Source organism: Pleurodeles waltl, chromosome 9 (assembly GCF_031143425.1).
Source record: "Pleurodeles waltl isolate 20211129_DDA chromosome 9, aPleWal1.hap1.20221129, whole genome shotgun sequence".
Lineage (NCBI taxonomy): Eukaryota > Metazoa > Chordata > Amphibia > Caudata > Salamandridae > Pleurodeles > Pleurodeles waltl.
In genome coordinates this window covers 1,058,440,327-1,058,461,525 of record NC_090448.1, presented here as the reverse complement: position 1 = coordinate 1,058,461,525, position 21,199 = coordinate 1,058,440,327, and the positions used below count along the sequence as shown (strand labels likewise).

The 21,199-nt window shown below is 45.7% G+C and overlaps 1 protein-coding gene across 2 annotated transcripts in view; it reads left to right on the top strand.

The window, feature by feature from the left end:
* KLHDC1 (kelch domain containing 1) overlaps nt 1-21,199 on the top strand; it is a 1,015,549-nt gene that overhangs the window by 907,438 nt on the left and 86,912 nt on the right. For both annotated transcript variants that reach the window (XM_069208699.1, XM_069208698.1), the window contains one exon: nt 18,167-18,219. In XM_069208699.1, the coding sequence (XP_069064800.1) occupies nt 18,167-18,219 (53 nt within the window). The remainder of the gene's footprint in view (nt 1-18,166; nt 18,220-21,199) is intronic.

Sequence of the window (21,199 nt, the reverse complement as noted above, 5' to 3'; positions counted from 1 at the left end):
AACAGTAGTCACACAATACTCACACACATGAAAGACAATACTCAGTGTTACAAAAATAAAGATACTTTATTTTAGGCACACAAAGCCAGAAATACTTTGGAGACTATACTCCCTTAGGAGGTTAGTAAATTACACAATATATACACTAGTAACCAAAAACAGGTAAGTACACAGTAGGAAAAGAGTGCGAGTAGTGAAAATCACGATAGGTTGCAAAGGGCCTAGGGGGAACACAAACTATATACTAAAATAGTGGGATGCGAAAGTCTGTTTCCCACCTAGGCAAGTGTAGTGTGTAGAGGGGCGCTGGGAGTGTAAGAAAACACCAAAGGTAAGTAATGTACCCCACCCCAGAGCCCAGGAAGCAGGAGAAAAGCACAACAAGTTTCCTAAAACACACTAGAAGTCATGATAGAAGATAATGCAAGAACCAGAAGAGACTGCAAGACACCAACAATGGATTCCTGGACCTGAAGACATGTGGAAGAAGGGGACCAAGTCCAAGAAGCACTGAAGAGTCTAGGGAGAACAGAAGCCCCTGCTAACCCGGATGAAGGTGCAAAAGAAGAACCACTGGTGAGAAGGCAAAGTCAGCATTGCACCAAAGAAGAAAGATGCGTGTTCCTAGTTGGTGCAGAAGATGTCCCACGCCGGATGGATTAATGCATTGTGGTTTGCGTCGCTGGATTCTGCCAACAATCCTTGGCAAATGCAAAGCTCACAGTTAGCGGAAAATGGCGCTGCCCGGGACCAGGAGGGACCTGGTGGCCTCTACCCAGGAGGGGGAGGCAGAGGGGACTCAGCAACTCAGAGAGCCCTCAGAAGACCAGGCAGCGTGCACAGGAGTCCCACAGCACTGGGACAAAGGAGTTGCAAATGGAGGCTCACGCAGCATGACACAAAGGATTCCCATGCCACCGGAGAACCACTCAGGAAGCTGTGCGTCGCAGGATGGTGTGCTGGGGGCCTAAGCTGTGCTGTGCACGAAGAACTTCTTGGAAGGACGCACACAAGCCTAGGCAACTGCAAGTCACGCTGTGCACGGGGATACTGTCTTGCGTGGGGAGGCAAGGTCTTAGCTCCACCAAAATTGGACAACTGGATGTTGGGACTGTCGGAGTCACTTTAGTCCACCACTCATGGCGCTGGATCCACATCTGTCGTCTGGAGTGGGGACCCAGGCCACCGGTTGTCGCTGCAGAGAGGTGCCTGCTGAAGCAGGGAAGTGACTCCGTCACTTCCCAGGAGATTCCTTTGGTTCTTCTGGTCCAGGCTGAAGACAGGCAGTCCTCGGAGGATGCACGACCTGGAAACTGTTGCTGAAGATACAATGTTGCAGAAGTCGTCTTAGCATCTTTGTTGCAGTTTTGCAGCGTTCCCGGAGCAGTCAGCAGTTGATCAATCGGAAGAAGATGAAGTAAAGGATGCAGAGGATTCCTGCTGAAGTCTTGCAATCCGAATCTGAAGAAACACCCAGAGGAGAGACCCTATATAGCCCTGAGAGGGGAATTGGTCACTTAACCAGGTAAGCGCCTATCAGGAGGGGTCTCTGACGTTATCTGCTGACACTGGCCACTCAGATGCTCCCAGAGTACCCCACCAACTTGGAATCCAAGATGGCAAAACCCAGGGACACTCTGGAGGAACTCTGGGCACCACCCCTGGGGTGGTGAAGGACAGGGGAGTGGTCACTCCCGTTTCCTTTTACCAGTTCCATGCCAGAGCAGGGACTGGGGGTCCCTGAACCGATGTAGACTGGATTATACAAGGAGGATACCATCTGTGCGCTTCAAAGCATTTCCAGAGACTCTGGGAGGATACCCTTCCTGTGCCTGTAACACTTATGTTCGATGGCATCTGTCGCTGTAGATACGCATGTTTTGCAATAGCTCGCCATCTGGTGTTGGGCCGGAGTGTTACAAGTTGTTTTTCTTCGAAGAAGTCTTTCGAGTCACGGGACCGAGTGACTCCTCCTTTTGTCTCCATTGCGCATGGGCGTCGACTCCATCTTCGATTGTTTTTTTTCCGCCATCGGGTTCGGACGTGTTCCTGTCGCTCCGAGTTTCGGAACGGAAAGTTAGCTAATTTCGGAAGATTTTCGTCGGTATTGTTGCGTTCGGGATCGGCGTACTTAGATTCAACACCGCATCGAAGATCGAAGAGCTCCGGTGCCCTTCGGGGGTAGTTTTTCAATCCCCCGTCGGGGCCTGGTCGGCCCGACCGCGTGCTGAAGAACGCCGATGGAACGGACCCCGTTCCGTTTCTGCCCCAAATGCCACAATAAATACCCCTATACAGACCAACACTTGGTCTGTAACCTGTGCCTGTCACCTGAGCACAGTGAAGACACCTGCGAGGCCTGTCGTGCGTTCCGGTCCCGAAAGACACTCCGAGACCGTCGAGCCAGAAGGCTTCAGATGGCGTCCGCGCCGACAGCCCACCGAGAGTTCGAGGAACAGGAAGAGGAAGGTAGCTTCTCGATCCAAGAATCGGACTCCGAAGGATTCGACGATACACAAACCGTGAGTAAGACGTCGAAAACCACACAGAGGAAGATTTACAAGGCCCAGGGGACGCCACTGCCATCAGGCCATGGCTCCACCCATAAATTCGGTGACCGACCGTCGGCACCGAAAAAGGCCCAAACAATGCCGAGATCGTCCGACTCCGGTCGAGACACCGGCACGCAGCCTTCTCGGGACCGAGAAAGTGCTGGAGACAAGCCTCGACACCGAGATGCCGGTGTGGACACGGCTCGACGCCGAGACAGCGGCACCGAAGAAGATCGACGCCGAGAGGTTTCGGCCCCGAAAAAGAAAAAAGTCACCTCGGAGCCGAAAAAACACGCAGACAGTGTTTCGGTGCCGAAACAAACTGCAAGCGACCCAGCTTCAGGCTCTTATACAGAAGAGCACTCGCTAACCTCACAAATGCAAAAGCATAGGTTTGAGGAAGAGCTACAATCAACTGATGTGGACCATACGCAAAAGCGTATTTTCATACAGCAGGGGACAGGAAAAATAAGCACCCTTCCCCCCCATTAGAAGAAAGAGAAGGTTGGAGTTCCAAACTGAACAGACACCACAACCAAAAGTGGTGAAAAGAGTTACCCCACCACCCTCTCCTCCGCCCGTGATTAACGTCTCACCAGCACGAACTCCATCACACTCCCCAGCTCACACCACCATAAGCCAGGGTGACCAAGATCAAGACGCATGGGACCTATACGACGCCCCAGTGTCAGATAACAGTCCGGAGGCATACCCTACGAAGCCATCTCCACCAGAGGACAGCACTGCGTATTCTCAAGTGGTGGCTAGAGCAGCACAATTTCACAACGTAAGCCTCCACTCAGAACAGGTCGAGGATGATTTTTTATTCAACACACTCTCCTCCACCCACAGCTCATACCAAAGCCTGCCTATGCTCCCTGGTATGCTCCGGCACGCAAAAGAAATCTTTAAGGAGCCGGTCAAAAGTAGGGCAATCACACCAAGGGTGGAAAAAAAGTATAAGGCGCCTCCTACAGACCCGGTTTTCATCACTACACAGCTGCCACCAGACTCTGTCGTTGTAGGAGCAGCTAGGAAAAGGGCCAACTCTCACACATCTGGAGATGCACCACCCCCAGATAAAGAAAGCCGCAAGTTCGATGCAGCTGGTAAGAGAGTCGCAGCACAAGCTGCAAACCAGTGGCGCATCGCGAACTCCCAGGCACTACTTGCGCGCTATGACAGAGCCCACTGGGACGAGATGCAACATCTCATTGAACATCTGCCCAAGGACTTACAAAATAGGGCAAAACAAGTGGTTGAGGAGGGACAGACCATTTCCAACAACCAGATCCGCTCCTCCATGGACGCTGCAGATACAGCTGCACGGACAATTAATACATCTGTAACTATCAGAAGGCATGCATGGCTCCGAACGTCTGGATTTAAACCAGAGATTCAACAAGCAGTTCTCAATATGCCTTTTAACGAAAAAGAACTGTTCGGTCCAGAAGTGGACACAGCGATTGAGAAACTCAAAAAAGATACGGACACTGCCAAAGCCATGGGCGCACTCTACTCCCCGCAGAGCAGAGGGAATTACAGCACATTCCGTAAAACACCCTTTCGAGGGGGGTTTCGGGGTCAGAGCACACAAGCCAGCACCTCACAAGCAACACCGTCCAGTTACCAGGGACAGTATAGAGGAGGTTTTCGGGGACAATATAGAGGAGGGCAATTCCCTAGAAATAGAGGAAGATTTCAGAGCCCCAAAACCCCTACTACTAAACAGTGACTCACATGTCACTCACCCCCTCCACACAACACCAGTGGGGGGAAGAATAAGTCATTATTACAAAGCATGGGAGGAAATCACTACAGACACTTGGGTTCTAGCAATTATCCAACATGGTTATTGCATAGAATTTCTACAATTCCCTCCAAACATACCACCAAAAGCACAAAATTTGACAACACACCATTCCAATCTCCTGGAGATAGAAGTGCAGGCACTATTGCAAAAGAATGCAATCGAATTAGTGCCAAACACACAAATAAACACAGGAGTTTACTCACTGTACTTTCTGATACCAAAGAAGGACAAAACGCTGAGACCAATCCTAGACCTCAGAGTAGTGAACACTTTCATCAAATCAGACCACTTTCACATGGTCACACTACAAGAAGTATTGCCATTGCTAAAACTACACGACTACATGGCAACTTTAGACCTCAAGGATGCTTATTTCCATATACCAATACACCCATCGCACAGGAAATACCTAAGGTTTGTATTCAAGGGAATACATTACCAATTCAAGGTACTGCCTTTCGGATTAACAACCGCACCAAGAGTCTTTACCAAATGTCTAGCGGTAGTCGCTGCACACATAAGAAGGCAGCAAATACATGTGTTCCCATATCTAGACGACTGGCTAATCAAGGCCCATTCGTTAATAGAGTGCTCAAATCACACAAATCATATCATACAAAACCTCTTCAAACTAGGGTTCACCGTCAATTTCACAAAATCCAAAATTCTGCTGCGCAAGGTACAACAATACCTGGGAGCCATAATAGACACATCAAAAGGAGTAGCCACTCCAAGTCCACAAAGAATTCGAAATTTCAACACCATCATACAACGCATGTATCCAACACAAAGGATACAAGCAAAGATGGTACTACAACTCCTAGGCATGATGTCTTCATGCATAGCCATTGTCCCAAACGCAAGACTGCACATGAGGCCCTTACAACAGTGCCTAGCATCACAATGGTCACAAGCACAGAGTCACCTTCTAGATCTGGTGTTAATAGACCGCCAAACTTACCTCTCGCTTCTGTGGTGGAACAACATAAATTTAAACAAAGGGCGGCCTTTCCAAGACCCAGTGCCACAATACGTAATAACAACAGATGCTTCCATGACAGGGTGGGGAGCACACCTCGATCAAAACAGCATACAAGGACAATGGAACGTACATCAAACAAAACTGCATATAAATCACCTAGAACTTCTAGCAGTTTTTCAAGCACTAAAAGCTTTCCAACCAATAATAGTTCACAAATACATTCTCGTCAAAACAGACAACATGACAACAATGTATTATCTAAACAAGCAAGGGGGGACGCACTCCACGCAGTTAAGCCTGCTAGCACAAAAGATTTGGCGTTGGGCAATTCACAACCAAATTCGCCTAATAGCACAATTTATACCAGGGATCCAAAATCAACTCGCAGACAATCTCTCTCGAGATCACCAACAGGTCCACGAATGGGAAATTCACCCCCAAATTCTGAACACTTATTTCAAACTCTGGGGAACACCTCAGATAGACTTGTTTGCGACAAAGGAGAACGCAAAATGCCAAAACTTCGCATCCAGATACCCACACAAACAGTCCCAAGGCAATGCCCTATGGATGAACTGGTCAGGGATATTTGCTTACGCTTTTCCTCCTCTCCCTCTCCTTCCTTACCTGGTAAACAAACTCAATCAAAACAAACTCAAACTCATATTAATAGCACCAACTTGGGCAAGGCAACCCTGGTACACAACGCTGCTAGACCTATCAGTAGTACCCTGCATCAAATTGCCCAACAGGCCAGACCTGTTGACACAGCACAACCAAAAGATCAGACACCCAGATCCAGCATCGCTGAATCTAGCAATCTGGCTCCTGAAATCCTAGAATTCGGGCACTTACAACTTACCCAAGAATGTATGGAAGTCATAAAACAAGCCAGAAGGCCATCCACCAGGCACTGCTATGCAAGTAAATGGAAGAGGTTTGTTTGCTACTGCCATATTAATCAAATACAACCATTACACACAACTCCAGAACATGTAGTGGGTTACTTGCTTCACTTACAAAAATCTAACCTGGCTTTCTCTTCCATTAAAATACACCTTGCAGCAATATCTGCATACCTGCAGACTACCTATTCAACTTCCCTATATAAGATACCAATCATTAAAGCATTCATGGAGGGCCTTAGGAGAATTATACCACCAAGAACACCACCTGTTCCTTCATGGAACCTAAATGTTGTCCTAACTAGACTTATGGGTCCACCTTTTGAACCCATGCACTCCTGCGAAATACAGTTCCTAACCTGGAAGGTGGCATTTCTCATCGCCATTACTTCCCTAAGAAGAGTAAGCGAGATTCAGGCGTTTACAATACAGGAACCTTTTATACAACTACACAAGAATAAGGTCGTCCTAAGGACCAATCCTAAATTTTTGCCAAAGGTTATTTCACCGTTCCATCTAAATCAAACAGTGGAACTTCCAGTGTTCTTTCCACAGCCAGATACCGTAGCTGAAAGGGCACTACATACATTAGATGTCAAAAGAGCATTGATGTATTACATTGACAGAACAAAAAACATCAGAAAGACTAAACAACTATTTATTGCATTTCAAAAACCTCATGCAGGAAACCCAATATCAAAACAAGGTATAGCCAGATGGATAGTTAAATGCATCCAAATCTGCTACCTTAAAGCTAAACGACAGCTGCCCATTACACCAAGGGCACACTCAACCAGAAAGAAAGGTGCTACCATGGCCTTTCTAGGAAACATCCCAATGCAAGAAATATGTAAGGCAGCCACATGGTCTACGCCTCACACATTCACCAAGCACTACTGTGTACACGTGTTATCCGCACAACAAGCCACAGTAGGTCAAGCCGTATTAAGAACATTATTTCAGACTACTTCCACTCCTACAGGCTGATCCACCGCTTTTGGGGAGATAACTGCTTACTAGTCTATGCAAAACATGCGTATCTACAGCGACAGATGCCATCGAACTGAAAATGTCACTTACCCAGTGTACATCTGTTCGTGGCATCAGTCACAGTAGATTCGCATGTGCCCACCCGCCTCCCCGGGAGCCTGTAGCAGTTTGGAAGTTACCTTCAACTATTTATATATGTATCATCTCAACCTTAAATAGGTGCATACTTAGTCACTCCATTGCATGGGCACTATTACTACAATTCAACTCCTACCTCACCCTCTGCGGGGAAAAACAATCGAAGATGGAGTCGACGCCCATGCGCAATGGAGACAAAAGGAGGAGTCACTCGGTCCCGTGACTCGAAAGACTTCTTCGAAGAAAAACAACTTGTAACACTCCGGCCCAACACCAGATGGCGAGCTATTGCAAAACATGCGAATCTACTGCGACTGATGCCACGAACAGATGTACACTGGGTAAGTGACATTTTCATTCCAAAGGGAGAGGGTGTAACACTCCTCTCCTAAAGGAAATGCAGTGTTCTACCTTCCTGGGATTGAGCTGCTCAAGCCCCAGGAGAGCAGAAGCCTGTCGTGAGGTGGCAGCTGCTGGGGCTGCAGTGGAAACATCAGAAGGCTGGTATGGCAGTACTGTGGGTCCACTGTGGAGCCCACAGAGTGCATGGCATTGTGCAACCAATACTGGAATCAGTATTGGGGTACAATTCCCAGTTGTTAGACACCTTACTTGGCCATATTCGGAGTTACCATTGTGAAGCTGTGCATAGGTATTCACCTATGTACAGTGCACATTTAAAATGACGTCCCCGCTCTCACAAGGTCTGGGAAAATGGGCCTGGACGACATGGGGCACCTCTGCTAATGCAGGGGTGCCCTCACACACAGGTACTTTGCACTCAGCCTTCAGGGTTGGAAGACCTGCTATATAGGTGACTTATAAGTGACCTGGTGCAGTGAAAATGGTTGTGAAATCGTGCATGCACTATTTCACACAGGCTGCAATGGCAGTCCTGTAGAAGCCTTTGCATGGACTCCTTATGGGTGGCAAAAGAAATGCTGCAGCCTGTAAGGATCCCCTGAACCCCAATGCCCTGGGCACCTATGTACCATATACTAGGGACTTATAGTGGGGGGGGGATCCCAGTATGCCAATTGGGAGTGAAATACTGAGCCACTAGACTGTAGTGACAAATTTAGAAACAGATAGAGCATGAGCATTAAAGTTCTGATTAGCAGGACTCCAGTGATAATTTAGAAAACAGTTAAATACACTGACCAGAAGGCCATAAACCCTAAGCACTGGGGTCCTGACTAGCAGGATCCCAGAGGCACAGTCAAAAACACACTGACATCAGACAGTAATTGGGGGTAACATGCCAAAAAGAGGGTACTTTCCTACAAATATGTGGCGACCTGTCAAACTGTCATGGTCTTCCCGCGCACTGCAGCAAATGTGGCTTGGTGGTGGAACAAGGTGAACCTTCATAGACAGTTGTCCTTCATTCCAAGTAAGAGTGTGGCCTAGGAAGTTACGGATGCCTCCACTCCAGAGTGGGAAGGCTCATCGGGAGGATCTGGAGATCAGAGGCCCTTGGTATCCAGAGAAACAGGTGTTTCATATTGCCTTCTAGAACTGGGGCCAATTCAGGTGATGCTCAAGGTCTTCCTACCATCTATCCATGGCTGGTCTGTCTATATCCTGTCAGACAACACAACTGCAATCTGCAATATATTACATGAACAAGCAGGGGATAGAAGGGTCTCATCTCCTGAGCCGGGAAGCACTGCAACTCTGGTTCTGGGTGCACCGTCGTGGAATCTGGCTGCTAACCTGCCAACTAGCAGGGTCTTTGAAGTTCAGAGCCGGCATTATCATTGCTGTTTACTAATGATGTTTTCTACCAGTCATAGTCCTGGACATATTTTATAAGTGGGACACTCCTCGAGTGCACCTATTCGCCTTCTCAGAAAATGCTCAGTGCCGGTAGTTCTGCACCCTCCAGTATCCATTAAGGAGCTTCACTAAATGTTTCTTCCCGTACCCTTGATTCCTTCGAGTTCTGAGGAAGATTCACCAAGACAAGGCTGCTGTTCTCCCTATATATGCACTTTTCCCTATATGTTGGTGGGTGTCATAGGGCCTTACAAATTTATTCAGAATAATCCTATTCCGAATAATGGATGGCTTACTGATACATTTTATTGAATGTTAATAGAGACTGTCCCTGAGGAGCTGCAGTTCTTATCAGTCAGTGGTGATTGTCTTTTGCTACACCCGCTACCAATATTGCCGACCACAATTGGCAGTCAGGTATTTGAATAGCACAGGGATGATAGACCAGGAGAGTCTGCCATGCCTCCCTGACTGTCAGGGTAATGGCAGCTCTGGGGGAAAAAGACGCGTTGTAGGGATTAAGACGATCTGTGGGGTGTGGAGGCTTGTGGGAGGGAAAATGGGCGGAGGGGGGGGTGGGAAATAAAATAATATAATAAAACATTTAAAAAAAACTTACCTTAATTCCGCGCTGAGCTGCTCCGCTCCTCCATTCTCAAGTCAACTGCAGGCACAGGCTCCCATCCTGCCCTTCGGCCAATCCTGACGCTGCTCAGTGTAGCGTCAGGATTGACTGGGAACACCCAGCAAGGGCGCTTCCAGGCAGACTGGGAGCCTGTGCATGCTGTCTCCAGTCAGGCAACAGAGTGTTGTGCTGGAGAGAGCACACTGTGCTTGTGTGTTTGGCTGGCCTGTGTGTAGCCAGTGCTCGTCACAGTCCGTGGCCACGCCCTTTTGATACAGAACGATAATAAACATGGTTTATTATCGTTTTGTATTAAAGGGTTTGCAGCTGCTGCTGCTGGTAGGTAGGCAACGCTCTTCCGCCCTAGCAGAGGAGCCACCCCTGGTGTGTGAGCTTGCATGGTTGATAAGACTGTTGATGGGCCAGTAGATTGCGCTGTACAGGCTTCTATCCTAGTACTAGTGTAGCCTACGGAGTGTAGTCTGGCACACTTTGTTTTAACACCAGAGACTGATATGCACTTTTGTTTCATTCTTTCAGAATTCGTGTGAAGAAAGTGTTGTACTGGTTCACCTATGTTGGCAACTGGTTAACGTGACTTGCGCTGAGATCTCTTGAGTATGTTTATTCTCTTATATCGGCCACTTTGTGGTCTCTTAACCTCTTCGCTGCCAGGCCATTTCCCCCTGAGGTGCCAGGCCATTTTTGGGCTATTTTTAGCAATTCGTGCTTAGGCCCTCATAACTTTTTGTCCACCTAAGCTACCTATGACAAATTTGCATCCTTTTTTTCCAACATCCTAGGGATTCTAGATGTACCCAGGCTTCGTGGGTTCCACTGGAGGAAACCAAGAAAATAGTCAAAATACAGCTATTTCTTTTCTTCTTCAAAGAATGGAGAAAAAGGGCTGCAGAAGAAGGCTTGTGTTTTTTTTCCTGAAAATGGCATCAACAAAGCGTTTGTGGTGCTGAAATCACAATTTTCCCAGCTTTCAGGAACAGGCAGACTTGAATCAGAAAACCACATTTTTCAACACAATTTTGGCATTTTACTGGGACATACCCCATTTTTACTATATTTTGTGCTTTTAGCCTCCTTCCAGTTAGTGACAGAAATGGGTGTGAAACCAGTGCTGGATCCTAGACAGCAAACCATTTCTGAAAAGTAGACAAAATTCTGAATTCAGTAAGGGATTATTTATGTAGCTCCTACAAGGCTTTCCTACAGAAAATAACAGCTGAAATAAAACAATATTGAAATTGAGGTGAAAAAACAGCCATTTTTCTCCATGTTTTACTCTTTTTCCTGCGATGTCAGATTTTTTAAAGCAATATACAGTTACGTCTGCTGGACTCCTCTGGTTGTGGGGATATATAGGGCTTGTAGGTTCATCAAGAACCCTAGGTACGCAGCTGTTTTTTCAAAGTGCCTAGCTGTGGATTTTGGCCTCTAGCTCAGCCGGCACCTAGAGAGAAACCTACCAAACCTGTGCATTTTTTAAAACTAGACACCTAGGGGAATCCAAGATGGGGTGACTTGTGCGGCTCTCACCAGGTTCTGTTACCCAGATCCTTTGCAAACCTCAAAATTTGGCCAAAAAAATGCTTTTTCCTCACATTTCAGTTGCAGAAAGTTCTGGAATGTGAGAGAAGCCACACATTTCCTTCCACCCAGCGCTACCCAAGTCTCCGATAAAAATGGTACCTCACTTGTGTGGGTAGGCCTAGTGCCCGCGAAAGGTAATGCCCCAGAACACTATCTGGACACATCAAAATTATCAAATACAAAACTACCTGTTTTTTTTAGGGGGGGGGGAACACCTGTGTTTTTGGTCCTGGGCTCAGCAGCCATACAGAGAAACCTACCAAACCCAAACATGTCTGAAAACTAAACATCCGAGGGAGTCCAGGGAGGTGTGACTTGCGTAGATCCCCCTGTGTTTACTTACCCAGCAAAGCTCAAATTTAGCAATCAAATCACATTTTTCCACAATTCTCTGTGGGATCACCGGGACGAATTTCCTACCACTCAACGTTCCCCTCAGTCTCCCGGTAAAAATGATACCTCACTTGTGTAGGTGGGCCCAAGTGCCTGTGACAATCAAGAGCCAAAAACTTGTGAAATTTGAAGGGGAACCAAAGCGGATCCAAAAGGACAGTTTGAAAAAAAATTATTTTTTGGCTGACAAGTGGGGCAGAATTTTTATCGGTATACATGCGACAATGGTGGGTGGTAGGAATTTTGTGGATTCCTGCAGATTCCGGAAGGTTCCATCAGAAAAATGAGGGAAAATGTCTGATTTCTAGCAAAATTGGCAGTTTGCAGTGCATTGTGGGTAAGAAATGGTGCAGGGTGAATGTGAAGCACACCACCCTGGACTTACCCAGATGTTTAGTTTTCAGATGTGTCTAGGTCTTGTGGATTTTTCTACATGGCAGCGTCCCAAAGTCCTAAAAGTGCAGCCCTCACCATTCCAAGTGGAACGATTGTGAGAGTTAGACAAGCTCCTATGGCCCAAATGTAAAACCAAAACCCAACATGGTACAAGGGAGAGCTGAAAGACTGTTACCCCCTTCAGTTGGGGGTGGGGTCATAACCATGCCCTTACTGGTTGGTAGCCACCAGCCCACTAGTTTTTCCCCTGGCATCTAGTAGGCTTTCGGAACCCCGTCCCCCCCATGAGCCTTACAAAAATAGGCCGATCTGCCCAAGGGGGGCAGAAATGGCCTAAAATAAATTTGCCCCTCAGGAGAGCGACCCTTGCCTAAGGGGTCACTCCCCTTGCATGAAATTGGTGCAAACAAAATCCCTGGTGTCTAGTGGTTTCTACCCACCTTGGGGGCAGATTGACCTAAGAAAATTAGGCCGATCTGCCTGCAAGGTGGGCAGAAATAGCCTAAAATAAATCCCCCCCTCCCCCAGGTCTGTTTACAGAGACATGAAAGGAAAGGCCTTTCCTTTCATGCCTCTGCCGGCACCCCCTCTCCCCCAGTCCCCAAGTCCCCTCCCCCCCCCAAGCAGAAGAGAAAAGCTAAGCATTTCTCCTCCACATCGCGCTGGAAGCATGCTTCCAGCGCAATGGGAGTTGACCTCTGATGAGGTCAGCACGCAATCGTGTGCTGACGTCATTAGACATCACGGGGTTAGGATCAGGGGGATCGGGGTGGAAGGGGAAGCAATTCCCCTTCCTTCCCTGACAGGAGGTGTGGGTGGGAGGCCCATAGGGAGAACGCTAGTGCTCCCCCGTGGGCCCGCTGCAGGACGAGGTGGTCTCGTCTCAGGCACACAGGAACTGTGTGTGAGATCGAGACCACCTCGTCCCAGGCACCGTAGGGGTTAATACATATCATACAGTATGCTAGCGGGTTGGATAAACGTTTCCAGTAACCACGCTAGGTACTGGGTCAAGATAGGCCCTGGTTAGTGATACTTGGTGATCAAGACATGTTAGGACCTGATGTTCTACTAATATAATGGTGACGTGTCACCTATACAGTAGATTTACTGAGACTGATATGACAAAGTGCACAAACTGATTTCAGGTGGCATGCCTACACTATGAAGGTAGCTTGAGGTGTTTTTTCAACCATGTGTTAATTGATGTTCTTGGCTATACTGCAGTACGTGATTCTTTTAAATGATGACATCATGAAGCACCCTGTTACTCATGAACGTACAGGTGAGTAGAATGAATCTAGGTGTAACCTATGTTGAATATGGTATGATTTCAATACAAACACTTAATTGTTCTTCTTTTTCCATTCTGGTGCGTAACTCAGGTGACCTGAGGAGACTCTACTAGTCATTCTAAGTTGGAATGTTGGTTGTGTAACAATTGCAGATCACCAGGAGATATTGTAGACATATAGATACTATCTTTCTTCCAAAGTATTCTGGAGTTATTTTTCATCCATTGGAGGTTGTAAAGTGTCTTATATTATATATGACAGAATGAATCCTGTGGGACAACTATTGCATTACAGTATTGGTTGCCCTAATCCTTGTGGTCAGATAAGGTTGCCCTTGTTGTATGTATGTATCTCCATTTGTTCCCCCACACCGGCTGCCATCCAGTGCGGACTTTCTCTTCCAGCTGGCGGGGGTACTACATCCCAGTCTCTGAGGTCCCCACATTCATGCTTGGATATTGAGCAGGTTAATTAAGCTTCTTTCAGCTGTCAACAGAGTTTGTGGACTTTATCCTGCCAACTCAATCGCATCTCCACAAAATCTACATGTTCTGGAAGATAGAACAGTTTTGTGTCATGGTGCATAGACAACAATGTGGACCCTTTCCAAGCATGATGTCTCAGGTCCTGTAGTTTGCACTCTCTTTAGCTCAGAGAGGGTGTGCAATGGACACTGTGAAAAGGTACCTTTCTGCATTGTCAGGGTTCCCGTTTCCCAGACCAACTTTCCTTTTTGAAAGCCTCCATAGTGATGTGGTTCCTTAAGGGGCTGATCAATATGTATTTGTCAACTTATTTTGTTATGCCCTAGTGGGATTTTAACCTTTCTTTGCTGTTTTGATTGAGTCTCTTTTTAATCCTCTTCACAGTTGTCAGTTATGGTTATTAACCGTGAAAACAGTGTTCTTGGTAGAGAGCACCCTGTGAGATAGGTCACTGAGTTGCAGGACCTGAGTGGCCGGTCACCATACACAGCCTTTCTCCCTGACAAGCTAGTGTTGCAAACCTGGGCAGCTTTCTTATCTAAAATGGTGACTCCTTTCCATTTGGGCCGGTCCATCACTCTACCAACTATTTTTGCCCTGCTCTATCTCAAAAAGGGAGCAAAACAATTGCATTGCTCAGATTCTAGGAATGGAAAGAACAGTTTTTAACTTGACCGTAGCAATTTCACCAGAGTAGATTATCAATTTTTGTTGGATACTGTGGCAGTAAGACAGGAAAAGCAGTTCAGAAGCCAATGTTATCCCTCTGGATCTTCCTTCGAATCAAGATTTGTTATGCCCCTGTCAAGAAGGAGCCACTTATGGGAATCAGAGCTGTCTTTACCAATGCCAATGTCATAGTATTCTGCCTCAGAAGATTTTCAAGGCAGCAACGTGGTGGCATTCTGGGGCACCATTGCCAATGATTACTGTCTGGATTCAGTGGTACGCATGGATGTACAATTAATAAGGTCTTTGCTGCAAGAGTTCCTCATTTAATCATCCATTAACCCTCCTTTGGGGAAGGTATTGCTATGCACTATATTCAGCAGACAGGGTGTCTCCAGGTGGAAGTATCTATCAGAAGAAAAAGTAACTTACCTTATGTAACAATCTTTCTGGTGGATACCTGCAGATTCCACACTAATCCTACCGGCCTCCCAGTCGGAGGAATGCAATAAATGGATAAAGAATAAGGTCCCAATTAGAGTTTTGCACTATACTCCGTCTCTTAACAATGTCTCTTTTTCTCACCTCGAAGGGTTGGAAAAATGAATGGAAACTGACATTGCCCCTGGGTAGGCACTGTATGGGTTTGGTGGTGTCATCTGGCATTGATATGAAGCCAGCTCCTCTTACCAGTTTCGTGTGAACTTGGAGTTTCTGGATCCAGTCTGATACATGGGGTTGTTCAACAGTTGACTTTCAGGTAGATAAAGTATCCATGAGAAACATTTTTACAGGAGATAAGTAACTCTTTCTTTTGGTTTAGTAGAAGTCTGGCTATGAAGCTGGCAGCAACCATTAATTTCTAATGGATGTGACCATTCACTAATTAAGAGGAAAAAAAATAACGCTCTGACAAATTCAAAAACATTATTCCTTGAAGCAAAAACTGTCACCCAGAGAAGTCATGAGGACATCGAGGTGCCTCTCGATATGGCGTATGGTCCTATGCTGAGGAGTTGATTCTACTGCTTATCCCATTGCACCCTGAGTTTCCAGGGCCATCAGCGATGTTGAAACAGATTGAGAATTTTAAAGAGGCCATCTTTGGCACTCTTCCATTTCCTTCTGGATCACCTTTGGGCCCCATGAACCAATTAAGATTTCCATTCGGGTTACCACTGGCAGGTTCTTTCTCAGTGTGATCTGTGCCGTCTGAACCCATCTCAGGCTCTTCTCCAATGTTGGAGCCAACTTCAGCCCAGCACCAAAATCCACACTGGTCCCTTTGACATCATAACCAGAGCTGGAAAAAAAAGACCTTCCCCTAGTAGTTCTATCCATCCTCTGAGCCAAAGTTGTCTTAACCCTAATAGAGATTGTGTCCCAAAGCCATACTGACACACCCGGTCTCATTTCACTCCAACTTAGAGAACCGTGTCTTTACCTTGGAGTTGCCCTCCAGCAACATTTTGGTAACAAGTCTGATCAGAGTCAACCAGCATAAAGAGATGACAGTGGGGATGATGGGCATTATTCCCCCACATACTATAATGATGACAGTCTGTACATGGATTTGCAGAGGGTCAGTGGGTTGGACACCTCTCTGTACACTGGATTGTGTACTTCCCCTGGACCATCTACAGAAATTAGTGCTTCTTTTGCTGTAGTGATAAGACCTGCAGTGGAGGTGTTAGACATAGACATGCCTTACATGGAAGTAAGGCTAACTTGTCATTGGGCTACTAGTCTTAAGTCTTGTGCCCGTCCACCAGAGAACAGGCAGCTAGCCAGGCACCAGAGGCTGGCGATAGACTCTATGATTACTTGACGCAGTACCCTACATCACCAGAAAGTCTGGTGGTTCAGGCTTCCACAAGGAGAGTTAACCTGATTCATTCCCTACTATGAAAAGCCTCTGGTCAGTGAGTGCCAGCCACTTGATGGTGAGATATATCCACATTTTATGGGACATGGTTAACAAGATCTTACCAGCAGTCCTTTAGGAGTTTTGGACCAACCAGGCTCAGACCATCCAGGATGGCCAGGATGCTGCCAGATACATTATCCGTTCCAGGTTGGACACTACCCACTGCTTGGGCAGAGCAGTTGGCACTAGTGTGATGGTTCAGCATCACACTTGGATGAGATCTACAGGCTTTTCTGGTGACATGCAGGCCTCAGTAATGGATATGCCCTTCAGTGGATCTCCCTTGACTGAGAGAAGTCTGTTTCAAAGCTGGAATGCTTCAAAGAGTGCCAGGCACGTTCAATAGGCCTTTATACTCCTTAACCCAAAAGGAAAGGTGTAACTTCTTTTAGGATCCCATTGCGTTATAAGGTCTTATTAGCTCTATGAGCCAGGCCACATAAAATTTAAACTGGACCTTGTCTCCATAGAAGTACCTGTGCACAGATGACCGGCTGAGTAAGAAAATAATCTTCCTTACTCGCACTATAAGTGTGCTAGTTTGTTTGCAAGTGCGTGAACACATATTAAACTCAACCTTCTCAGAGGCCCTTAGCCCAGCTGGCCAAACTCAGCTTACTTTATATTAAAAGGTAGGCACTCATTAACAATTTACACAGAGCATTACACTGGGTAAAATGCTATATGGGAATCTAATGCCACACAGAGTTTTAAAAAAACAGATGCTTGCTACATCTATCATTGCAAAATCATTTTTATTATACTTAGGTGGGCCATGAAAGACTACCTTGGGGAAGGAGCAACTTAGTATAACTCCTTTGCTACTCTTCTTAATGCCTAATTTCACTGTTATGTTACAGCCACATTTATTGCAATAACAGCAGTCAGTAGTTCTCAATACAAAATCAGCTAGAGTAGTTTCTGCCACTGAGGCCTCAGTCATTTATTGAGACCAACTAAAGTTGTAGCCTATCCAATCTGGTTGACCTTGATGGGCTATACAGAAACAGTGCACAGAAAGCATTTGCTTTCCTTACTTGTATTAAAGTTCTGCATTGGCCTTGTTGCAGTAACCACCTTTTAAGCCAGTGGAACGGGAAAACAAAATACTGCTAAGACTTTGCTATCTTTAGATGGAACTCGTGCTGGATTTAGTCTGTGTATGTTTTCTGTGGTACTTCCTTTTAACAGATGTAAGGATCTGTTAATGTTCTATGCATGTGGGGTGGAGACGCTGAGTTTATGATTCTGGAGTGTGCCTGTTCCCTTAGTTTTAATCCTCCACCATTCAGAACAATTCAACATCCACGTTTACACCCCCGACCCAATTAGATTTATGTTTTGGTAGATAGTAAAGAAAGAGCATGCATGTTGCCAGCTGAGTGTGGATGTGAATTTTGATTAGGCTACATAAGTAGAGAAAAATGCACTTCTAGCCTCATCATACATGGCTTTAGCACATCTTATGGCATATTTTCAACATGTGGTGAAGGATTGGGGAACAATAGGACTAAGCGCTCAGATGTTTCTAGATAGGTAACTTTTTTCTTGAAATATGAACACTACCAATCTTTTGGATTTAACCAGTTGTTTATTTTTATTTTTGGATTAGGGTCACTGTAATGATTTGCTGATTTTCCAGACTCAACCCTTCTCCCTTCTCAGGTAAGTCTGTGCTGTGTATGCCTGTAAAGGTAAAAGTGTTACATTTGACTCTTGATTTGTGAAATGAAGTTAAATGCCTCTGCCCTTTCCCTGTCCATTGATGTAGCTATATTAATTACAGTTATTATGGTTGGCTGACAGTGCAGCAATGAACCTCACAGCTGAAAAAACTATCTTGGGCATATTTTATAATCATGAACAGTATCTTGTCCTGTAAATCTTCCTTCAGATCACTGTGATCCTAAAATATTTAGGTGAAAGACATACAGAGGACACAAGGACTGCCTCTGCAAAACATAATGTATATAGGAAGAGCATTTTGTGTTTTGCTAATAACTTTGGCACAGTTTTATGAATCTTCATGAAACTTCCATAAAAAAGTTTACCCACCTCATTTCGTTCCTGGAAATATTCTGGGTGACCAATCAAAAATGTGCCTCGAAAACATTGCATGGGAATTAACATTTCTCATGTTTATTCCCATAGGAAACTTCCGTTGTTGCTGCAGAAAAAATGTCTCAATGGAATTGCACAAAATTTGGCACAAACTTTAGAATGTATGCAGAATGTGTGCGGATTGCTATTTAGCGTAAATCCGTTAAGCTTTTTTTGAGAACATTGCATTTAAAGAGGTGCTCCAGTTGATGATGAAGATGTTAAAAATAAGTACATCTCATAGAGACTTCTAGGCACAGGTTCCTTACCTTAGAAACCTCCCCCCAGGCGTCAGATTGGATGCGGAAAATGTTTCAAGCAGTACTCCTGGGTTAGGTGGGATTGTTTGGCTCCACGTGGCGCTTTCTGCACTGGAAGTGACGGGTGCTGTACCAAAATGGGCACTACCTCCGTGTGCTGATGTCAGTTCTTTCCTTTGTGCTCCAGTAAGTGACTTTTTGTTGACCTTTTTTCAAAATGTTCTCCTGGTGTGAAGGTATGTGAGTTAAGAAATCAGCTGGTTTTAAACCATGTGGGGCCACTCACCAGCAGATGTTGGTGACAGACCACCCACTTGGTGGGTTGTTGTGGTGCTTAGAGCGGGACCACAAATCCAAGGCCTGCGAGGACAGGCATGTTAAGCACCCCAAGGCGCTGAGGGAGCGCTCCCAGAAGCTCCTTGCCGCCGACGTTAGGTCTTGGGATCATTTATGGAGCACATTCCAATGGTCGTTGTCGCACTCAAATTGGGGAAGTTGGGTGAGTCCCACAAACTCAAGAAGTGATCTTCGACTTTACTGTGTGCTTTGAAGTTTTCTGACAAGCCACAGGAGCGCTGGCGCTCTAGGCCCCACACATAAATCCGGGTAGGCTCTGCACTTTCTGGACTTTCCCAGAGCTGGAGAAACCCCTGTCTGGCTGAAAGAGTTTTATGAGGCCATGCCCCTCATATTTGGCCAGCCCTGCCCCTCTGGAGCGCCTTCAGGCCCAAGGGCGAAGGCGCTCTGTGCTGCTGGGTTCACACTCAGCGCCAGCCATACCCCAGGGATCCTTTGCTGGATCCAGAGCAGTTCGCAAGACTGAGACCTTCCTCAACACCTGCTCTAATGCAACGCTTCTAGGCCTTGCCGTCTCCATCATTATTCCTGATTCTGACACGCCCTTGTCTCCATCTCCCACATCCGGCGCAAATCTTCCGGCGTCAGATCATTCTCGTACCTCGCCGCCAAGACCTGGAACACCCTCCCATCGGATCTACAACAGACCGAGGACCTTCTTTCTTTCAGAAAACTCCTCAAGACATGGCTCTTCGAGCAGTAGCAGCACCCCCCCCCCCCCCCCCCAGCGCCTTGATACCCTCATGGGTATGTAGCGCACTTTACAAATCTGTCGTTTGACCTCGTGCACAGATTTGCATGAAATTTGTGAGATCAGTAACTTAGACAGCAAAGGACTGGCAGGCTGATTTTGTGCAGATCCATGCGGGGGCAAAAAAGCTAATGGGGTCAAAAAAAGAAGTGATTTCTCTTTACATGTTTGGGTGCTTTCATTGCACAAAGGGAAGTGGTTTATAAATACATCTTTCACAAGAACCTGTTAAATGTTTTTCTATTTTTATAGCAAGGCCATCATAATACAAGCTCCTGTAGAGCTCCACATAGTTGGCCATTGCTAAATTAGTGAGGAAAAAAGTCAAACGCCCGATCTTAGCTGTAGCTCACTAGTTAATTAGCAGTGTATTGGTGAAAGATAAGCAAACCAAAGCATTTTAAATGCAATGAAAGAATATTGCAATCTCTGTCTAGCAGGCAGTGACTTATTTAGTCTTGCATCATACTGTTTATTGACTTTCTAATTGTAGTAAGTATCAATTGTAAATTCTGATTGCTATAATTTCACTCAGTGCACCTTGTTAATTTTGCCTTGCTAACAGAGCTCTGATTTCTGTAGCCATAACTGATTATAAGAAAACAAAGCTACAGTCAAATAGTATTTTTCAATATTTCACTTACTGTATATAGTAAACCATTTTTTTAAAAAAAACATTGTTTTAATGTTAGTTGCACCTGAGTAAACATGTCCTATAAAATACAGAGGGCCTGATTTTCGAACTGCACTTTTGAGTAGCTTTACTACTTTGTTTGTAGTAAATTACACTTTTGTAATAAGTCCAGCACTGGTACTTGAACACCCTCCCATAGAACATCATAGTGATAGGGATTTCAAATAAAATTACATAGAAAATAATGTTACGTCGAAAGAAATTATTTAAAAATATAAATACTTAATAACAATATTATACTGTCATATATATTTTTTAACATTATCTTACGTTTGTATTTTATGTGTATTTACGCTATTTTTATATCCATGCAGAAGGGCCCCATTTTTCAATGAGACCCGAAACATGTTCGGATGAAGCTTCCACATGCTGATGTCCCGGAAATAACTGGACAGCCAATCAGTTGACTTGTTCTAGTGACCCAGCAGATATACCACAACATGGTTTGACTACACATAAACTAGTCCGGAGCTCCAAGCAGCT